The following is a 9,342-nucleotide window of genomic DNA, read 5'->3' as shown; positions in this document are numbered from 1 at the left end:
CAGCGGTAATAGCTATTTCAAATGTTTTTATCCTGCCGTTCCTTTTATGATCAGATGCAGTAAATCGATAGAATGAATAGGCTTTAAGTTCTGCCAATAAAGCCTTTCTTAGTCGCTTTGGTAGCAACAAGGCACACTACATCCATAATAATAACGATAATAATAATGATACGAAATCCAGCATATCTATCTTGTTTGCTGTGTCATAATAAAATAATAATAATGATAATAATAATGGGAAGTGTTCGACTTGTGATTTTGTGATATGAAATCCAGCATATCGATCTTGTTTGCTGTGTCATACAATGTCATTGTGTCAATAATAATAATAACTTTATTTTTCTATCCCGCCTCCATCTCCCCGCAGGGACTCGGGGTGGCTAACACCGAAAACAATAAAACAAAGGAAAAACAGATAAAACAGCATCTTCAAACTAAGTAAAACACAGTAAAATCAGTATACTGTATTCTGTGTTTTAATGGTAATTAAATTATTTAATTGTCTATTTTATTTGATTGTTGTGTGGATACTGTTTTTAATTATTGATACAGTAGAGTCTCACTTATCCAACATAAACAGGCCGGCAGAACGTTGAATGAGCGAATATGTTGGATAATAAAAAGAGATTAAGGAGAAGCCTATTACAAATTATGCACCAAAACATCATGGTATACAACAAATTTGACAGAAAAAATAGTTCAATACACAGTAATGCTACGTAGTAATTACTGTATTTATGAATTTAGCACCAAAATATCACGATGTATTGAAAACATTGACTACAAAAATGCGTTGGATAATCCAGAACATTGGATAAGTGAATGTTGGATAAGTGAGACTCTACTGTACTTGTTTTAACTTGTTATGTTTTGTCCCTGTTTTGGGCTTGGCCCTTAGTTAGCTGCCCTTCGAGTCCCTTCGGGGAGATGGTGGCGGGACAGAAAAACAAATTATTATTATTATTATTATTATTATTATTATTATTATTATTATTATTATTATTATTATTACTAGCTGTGCCCAGCCACGTGTTGCTGTGGCATTTTCTGGTGGTGTTGGTGAGAAATTGTTGAGGTAGTGGTTGTATTGAATGTCTGTTGTATGGCAGTCTTTATGTTTAGTATGCACACTGAAGTGGATTATATGGCAGTGTGGAGTCAAGATAATCCAGTTCAAAGCAGATAATATAAGATTCTAAATGCGTTATATAGATGTGGAAAGGCCTTGAGACTACACTGCCATATAATCCAGTTAAGATCTGATAATCTGTGGAAGAGGCCTAAGTGAGGCCTAACTGTGCCTGTCCCCTGGGCTGAGTAGGTTGCTAGGAGACCAAGTGGGCAGAGCTTAGCCTTTTAACTGGCAGCAATTGGATAAAAACTATTATTCCTCTCCCTGTAATTAGGACTTTATTTTTCTTTTCTTTTTGTTGTATCAACCTAGAGCCGTGAATGATGGGTTGTGTTGTCAAATTTCGAGGTTGGAGGGCCTGTAGTTTTGTTGTTTTGTCCGCTGCCCTGATGCCATCACTCTTTTATATATATAGATTATTATTATTATTATTATTAAAATCAGATAATACAATACAATGGCAATACAATAACAGTAAAAACCAATTTAAAACATGAAATAAGGAGATAAAAAGGCCACCAATTAGGAGAATGGAGAATCCATAGCAGTCCAGCACATGCCATGCAAGGTGAAACGATGGGAGTTGTAGTCCACCATCATGGGAAGAGTGCCAGGTTGGAGACGCTTGCATAATCGCCTGTGTTTTACGGTCTGTTTACCTGCTTCATCGTTCTGACACGGTGCTGAATCAAAGTGCTTCAGGATCTCACTTGTGATTCAAATTGAGCTTCAAATGCTCGAATTCGCCATTATCGTTGTCAGGCGCACTGTCAATGTGCCAATTTCCTAGAGATGGAGGACTTGAGATAATCCAGGCGATTAATGAAGGGGTGGAAATGGAATAGTTTCTTAGTTTATTTATTTATATCCCGCCCTTCTCACCTCGAAGGGGACTCAGGGCGGCTTACAAGTTATATATACATACAATGTATTATATTATTAGTATAGCACATTATAAGCACTACATAAGCATTATATATTATTATATTGTACTAAATGACTATATTGCAATATTATTAGTAATATTACACGTAATATAAATATACAATTATAATTGTGTATTATTATTATTATTATTATTATTAGTGACATTTATATCCCACCCTTCTCACCCCGAAGGGGACTCGGGGCGGTTTACAAGTATATATACATACAATATATTATATTATATGACTATATTGCAATATTATTAGTAACGTTGCATGTAATATAAATATATAATTACAATAGTGAATTATAATTATTACATTGTATTACATCATAATATTATTAATATTACATGTATATACAATATATTACAATATTAGTATAGTATAATATTATTATATATTATTATATCATTAAATTGATACAGGAGACATAGTGGAAAGATGTCAGGGTGGTTTACAAGTATATATACATACAATATATTATATTATATGACTATATTGCAATATTATTAGTAATATTGCATGTCATATAAATATATATAATTACAATAATTTATAATTATTATTACATTGTATTACATCATATTATTAATATTACATGTATATACAATATATTATAATAGTATAATATATTATTATATCATTAAATTGATACAGGAAACATTGGGGTTTTTTTGGTTTTTTTTTATTTCGTGTCAAAAGCATTGCATAACAAATACATTTAAAAATGATGAAAAAAAATAGAGGAAACATGGTGGAAAGATGTCTTAATCACCATTTTTGAAGGTTTGGAGTTGTGCAAGTGGTGGGCGTGGCGCCCTAGCCTTAGCCACGCCTATCGAAGGAAGGTGGGCGGGACCTCCAAGGCTTGTGCCTCAAGGCCTCGCCTCTTTGAAGGACGGTGGGCGTGGCGCTCCAGCCTTAGCCCCGCCTTCTGGGCAGATGGTGGGCGTGGCCTTCCAGCCCTAAGGCCTTACCTCTTGAAGGACTGTGGGCGTGGCGCTCCAGCCTTAGCTACGCCTATCGAAGGAAGGTGGGCGGGGCCTCCAAGGCTTTGGCTCTTTGAAGGACGGTGGGCGTGGCGCTCCAGTTTTAGCCCCGCCTTCTGGGCAGATGGTGGGCGTGGCCTTCCAGCCCTAAGGCCTTACCTCTTGAAGGACTGTGGGCGTGGCGCTCCAGCCTTAGCTACGCCTATCGAAGGAAGGTGGGCGGGGCCTCCAAGGCTTTGCCTCTTTGAAGGACGGTGGGCGTGGCGCTCCAGTCTTAGCCCCGCCTTCTGGGCAGATGGTGGGCGTGGCCTTCCAACCCAAAGGCCTTACCTCTTGAAGGACTGTGGGCGTGGCGCTCCAGCCTTAGCCACGCCTATCGAAGAAAGGTGGGCGGCGCCTCCAAGGCTTGAGCCTCAAGGCCTCGCCTCTTGAAGGACGGTGGGCGTGGCGCTCCAGCCTTAGCCCCGCCCCTTGAAGGTCTTAGGCCCCTCCTCTGGGCGGGCAGTGGGCGTGTCCTCTCCTCCCTGAGCCCCTCCTTCCGGCGGAGTTCCTCACAGACGCTGCGGTCTGGCGGGAAGGCGCGAGCAGCGGCGCGAAGGCATTGCGGCTCTTGTTGCGGGGAAGAGGCCGCCGCGATGCCGCTCGCACAGCTCGGAGCCGAGCCCTGGCCCGACGTGGAGCTGGTGGACATGGAGCTGGACGCGGCCGAGGTAGGCGGAGGAAGGGGCGGCGGGTTGGGCCCTTCCCTCAGAACGGAACCCTCAGAGGCAGCCCGTCGTTAGAGTAACCCGACCCTCAGCATCGAGCCTATCGATCCCGGCGCCTTTAAGAGCGGATGCCTTCCTGTGAGGGCCCTGAGGGGAGGGGAGGCCCGTCGAAGAAGGACAGGCAGCCCCCAGGTTACGAACAACTGAGGCTCTTGAGTTGCATTTGTATGTAAGTCGGAACAGGTACCTTTCTGAAGTGTAACTCCATATACAGTAGAGTCTCACTTATCCAACTCTCGCTTATCCAAGCCTCTGGATTATCCAAGCCATTTTTGTAGTCAATGTTTTCAATACATCGTGATATTTTGGTGCTAAATTCGTAAATACAGTAATTACAATATAACACTACTGCGTATTGAACTACAGTAGAATCTCACTTATCCAACACTCGCTTATCCAACGTTCTGGATTATCCAACGCATTTTTGTAGTCAATGTTTTCAATACATCGTGATATTTTGGTGCTAAATTCGTAAATACAGTAATTACTTCATAGCATTACTATGTATTGAACTACTTTTTCTATCAAATTTGTTGTATAACATTAATGTTTTGGTGCTTAATTTGTAAAATCATAACCTAATTTGATGTTTAATAGGCTTTTCTGTTATCTCTCCTTATTATCCAATGTATTCGTTGTTATCCAATGTATCCAATGTATTCCTTATTATCCAATGTATTCGCTCTGCCGGCCAGTTTACGTTGGATAAGCGAGACTACTGTATATATATATGTGTGTGTGTGTGTGTATGTTGCACAAGTCCACCCACCCAGAAAGATAACAGAAACTGATTTTCTTTGCTTTTTAACCTATTGCTGTAATGTTATTGTTTTATTTTGTTTACATTATTGAATTGCTTTTTAATGTAATGACATTTTAACTGTGTTGTTGGGCCTGGCCCCATGTGAGCCGCCCCGAGTCACTTTGGGGAGATGGAGGCAGGGCACAAAAATAAAGTAATAATAATAATAATAAATATAATAATAATATAAATTACTTTACTTACTTAGACGATCCCTTGTAGTTCAAGGATGATGGTCTTCCAGTATTGGGGTCTTGGGGATGAATCTGTAGATGGCTGAAGAGACCTATTATTGACCCGCATGTTCTACTATATAAATTATAAATATAATAATCTATATTATAAAATTATATTATAAAATTATAAATATAATAAATTTATATACATTATAAATATTATTATTATTATTATATGGGAGCCCCCTGGAGCCCCTGGTGGCGCAGCGGATTAAACCGCTGAGCTGCTGAATTTGCAGAGCGAAAGATCAGTGGTTCAAATCCGGGGAATAATGGTGAGCTCCCGCTGTTAGCCCCAGCTTCTAGCAATTTGAAAACATGCAAATGTGAGTAGATCAATAGGTACCGCTCCTATTGGCGGGAAGGTAATGGCGCTCCATGCAGTCATGCCAGTGGCCACATGACCCTTGGAGGCGCCTTGCTAGTCAAGAGATGCACCTGGAGAGATAGAGATGGAGGCTGGAGTTATTTTAAGGACAGGGCTCATTCTTGGCTCCGATGCCGGAATGATGGAGGTGCCGAAATGCCTGGAGTCGCTTCCTGCAAAGAGGATGTGGATGAAGGAAAGTGTGGAAGGTGAGAGGAGCCGGGATTAGTGCAGGTGTCACAGAGCTCGTGTGTTGACATTCAAGGAGGGAAAAGAGAACTGCAATCCTTTATTCTGGCTTTGGACAATGAGAGGACGAGAAGGGCTTGGTCATGTTTGGGAGCAAATAATAATAATGATAACTTTATTTTTGTATCCCGCCTCCATCTCCCTGAAGGGACTCTGGGCAGCTCACATGGGGACAAGCCCAACAACAGCGAATAATGTGTGCAGATCCAAGTAGGGTGGCCTTTTGCAGCTGATAGGTGGTAATTTTGTCAGTGCCGATTGTGTTTAAGTGCAGGCCAAGGTCTTTAGACTGCACCCCCTGGGACCGCCTTGCCTGGCTTGTGCCAGAGTCTTTGCAGTTTGGTCTTTAAATGCCCCATGTAAGCCGCCCCGAGTCCCCTTGGAGAGATGATGGCGGGGTACAAATAAATTATTGTTATTATTATATTATGATTCCACTATTCTTATTAGCATGGAAGTCCTGGTGTGAGTTGGTGTGATTCACAGCTCTGAGCTCTCGTTCCAGAAACAGGCAATGTGTGATCCTCCAAATATTCTTGGACTACTATCCTCACCGTTCACTCTACTGGCTGAGGCTGATAGGTGTTGCAGTCCAGCAGAAACTGGAGAGCTCCTTCTATTCCCCTCCATAGCTTCCCGTATCAGAGGGCAAGGTCATGATGCATTGTACTGTATTCATTAACTAACAGATTTAGCGTCTCGCACGCCAAGTGCAGTTCATGTTCTGTGAGCTGCAGTTCTGCCAATAATGTTTTTACAAAAATACAGTGCACGACATGTTTTATGGCTTGGAATATTTATTTATATATCCAGCCATCCATCATATGGACTACTTTGGAGAAAAAAGTAAAGCCCAGTCAAATCAGGACAGCCAATTGAAACACCGTTAAACAGGCATTGGCAAACTTGGGCCCTCCAGATGTTTTGGACTACAACTCCCACCATTCCTAACAGCCATGTTTGCTCACAGCAACCCAGTGCTTCCGGCCATGAAAGCCTCCGACAACACATAATGCTATGATTGCCTATAGTCAGCTCCACAAGCTCTGTATCCATGGATTCTGTAGCCATGTTTTGAAAATATTCCAGACCCCTCTGCAAAAGGAAATCCAAAAAGCAAACATTGACCTTGCAATTGTATATATCGGACACCATTTTACTGCACTGTTATAATAATAACAGAATGGGACTTTTACATTCACATATTTTGGTACCCATTGGGGGCGGGGATCCTAGAACCAAATCCCATCATGTTGTGAAAGAGTCCCATATCTCACCTAAGCATGAATCTTGGTGCTTTGGAAGACATTTTCTAAAATGTTAAAAAATACATAAGCTGCCGGCTTTGACTGCAAATTGAACAGTGTTTTAAGGCAGTGAGTTATTTCCATAATGACGCAAGAGTCTTCTTTTGAAACAAAGGAAAGGAATCAGAGGAAATCCCACAGAGACCAAGGCCTTTTGGGAGAGAGAAAAGAAGAGGGGAAAGGAATCTATTTCTTCTTTCCCTTCAGATCTAACAGTAGACTTAAACCAACCGACTGTCCAAAACAAACAGTAAGATATAGAGATTACCGATGCAATTTAAGGAGATCAATTCTTGGTGAGCATGAACATGCAGGTTTAAGCGGCTGAGGGGGGGAAATTATTATTATTTATTATTTACATCATTTTTACTCCGCTTTCTCCCCGGGGGGACTCACGGCGGCTTACAATAAATAGGCAAAAATTCAATGCCTAAAAACAGTGTACAAAACAACAATTCATATAAAAGCAGATACCATTACAAAATAAAATCACATTATATAAAATTTTAAACATATCCAAGATTAAAATCCATTCATCCAGAATTCTCAACATAAGTCTTGGTACAGGTCATGTAAAGTCCATGTTCTCATTCATTAAAAGCTTGCGTGCACAACCATGTCTTTAAGGCTTTCCTGAAACATAGGAGAGTTGGTATCTGCCGTATGTTGCTGGGGCGGGAAGGAGCCTGAGGCTGTTAGGAATTGTGGGAGTTGAAGTCCAAAACACCTTGAAAGCCCAGGTTTGCCCATGCTTGATATAACCCCTGTATCCATGGCACATCCAGGAAATAGGGATCGAACTATGCTTGCCTTTTGGATTGTGAGAAATTCCACGTCACTATGACAAAAAAGCAGATGGTTTCAGAGAACTTCCATTCAAAGGCAATACTGCAATATCTACCTTAGTAGTTTTCCACCTTCCTAATGCTCGACCCCTTAGTACCGCTCCTCATGTTGTGGTGACCCCCAACCATAACATTATTTTCATTGCTACTTCATAATTGTCATTTTGCTACTGTTATGAATCAGCATGTAAATATCTGATATGCAGGAGGTATTTTCATTCACTGGACCACATTTGGCACAAATACCAGATATGCAGATTGCAGAGAGGGACTTTGACTATAACTTGTTCCTTCAGGCTCCTTGCATGTGGTATATTTTAATCTGGATTATGGGAGTTAACTTGCTTTGTGTGGGTAGGATTGATAGATGGGTAATCCAGCCCTTGAGTGGGTGTTGGTGACCTTATGATCCTTTCCAGACATGAAAACCCAGGGATTGTCTCTTTGTTTCAGGACAATTTGTATTTTTGTAAAAGAAAATATTCAAGTTGATACAAGAAGGTGTTGGAGTCGATAGTTATCCCTATTAAATGAAAATACAGAGAAAATTTGAAAGTAATCTTTCCAAGCTCTGCCATAGATGTGGCCAAAACATCAGGAGAGAATGCTTCAAGAACATACAGCCCAGAAAACTCACAGCAATCAAGTGATTCTGGCCATGAAAACCTTCGACAACACATTAATGCCCAATTTTCTAGAATTGAAATGTTTCTTTTGGCCATGTTTCTGCAGGGTTGTTTTGTACCCAGCTGTGTATGTTGTTAGTAAACTTATTTTCATGTTCAATATGTATTTATGTGTTAGGTTTCAATTCACCCATTGTTACGGTTTTTATTGTCAGCCGCTTTGAGAGAGAAAAAGTTGGGTATAAATACATATCACCATCATCATCATCCTTCTTTTAGTTGCCTGCATGCTCAAATTGCTTTTATCTTTAAGGAAAACCACCCTTGCCTATTTCATCAATTAGAGATGATTCTCCTTCTTGCCGTGAGTGATTACATTAATTAAATAGGCCAATTAAACGTTAGGCACACTCTCCTTCCAGGCAGATTTTGTCAACGCCGATGCCTTAGTTTGAATTTTCAAAGAAGTAGCCAGTAGGCTGTTAGGAATTGTGGGAGTTGAAGTCCAAAACACCTGGAGGGCCGAAGTGTGCCCATGCCTAGTTGATATCCATGAAAAGCCATGATAAAATAAAACATCCGTTAGTCTTAAAACTGCTGCCATGTTTCTTTCTTTCTTTCTTTTCCTCCTCCCTTCCGCCTTGCTATGCCCTACTTACATTGAGCTTCAGTAGATCTTGGTGACTCATGAGCAACTGGATCCAAAGCTGTATAAACCCTTCCAAGCACGCATCGTTGTCGGATTTGGGAGTGACAGTGGAATATCCGCTGCATTTTCACATCCAGATTATTGCCATTTATACTTACATTTTGGCTTCTGGGTTGCTGTGAGATTTCCGGGCTGTATGACCTATGTTCCAGAAGCATTCTCTCCTGACATTTTTTTTAAAACTCTAAAATAAAGAACAACCCTCAGAAAACAGGAGAATTCCAGACAGGAAACAATCAGAGCCAGCTAACAACTCCTAACAAAGGATTCCCCCAGGCAGGAAGCAGCCAGGCTTTCAAGTTGCAGGGCCATTCGGTTCTTCCTGTATCAAAGGCACGATGTCTTTGAGCACCTTGTTTGTGGATTTTCCATGGCTAATCCACT

At 40.9% G+C, this 9,342-nt stretch overlaps 1 protein-coding gene across 2 annotated transcripts in view; it reads left to right on the top strand.

The window, feature by feature from the left end:
* The first annotated feature begins 3,573 nt into the window (after positions 1 to 3,573).
* Positions 3,574 to 9,342, top strand: part of rps6ka1 (ribosomal protein S6 kinase A1) — a 66,877-nt gene continuing 61,108 nt past the window's right edge. Inside the window, exon 1 of one of the 2 annotated variants that reach the window (XM_062962145.1) lies at positions 3,574 to 3,760. In XM_062962145.1, coding sequence (XP_062818215.1) covers positions 3,686 to 3,760 — 75 coding nt within the window. In that variant the 5' untranslated portion in view covers positions 3,574 to 3,685. The remainder of the gene's footprint in view (positions 3,761 to 9,342) is intronic. The other variant, XM_062962143.1, reaches the window with a different exon arrangement.

This window comes from Anolis carolinensis, unplaced genomic scaffold (genome assembly GCF_035594765.1).
Source record: "Anolis carolinensis isolate JA03-04 unplaced genomic scaffold, rAnoCar3.1.pri scaffold_10, whole genome shotgun sequence".
Classification (NCBI taxonomy): Eukaryota; Metazoa; Chordata; class Lepidosauria; order Squamata; family Dactyloidae; genus Anolis; species Anolis carolinensis.
Note: the sequence above shows the minus strand (reverse complement) of the source record. Positions and strands in the feature narration are given on the sequence as shown.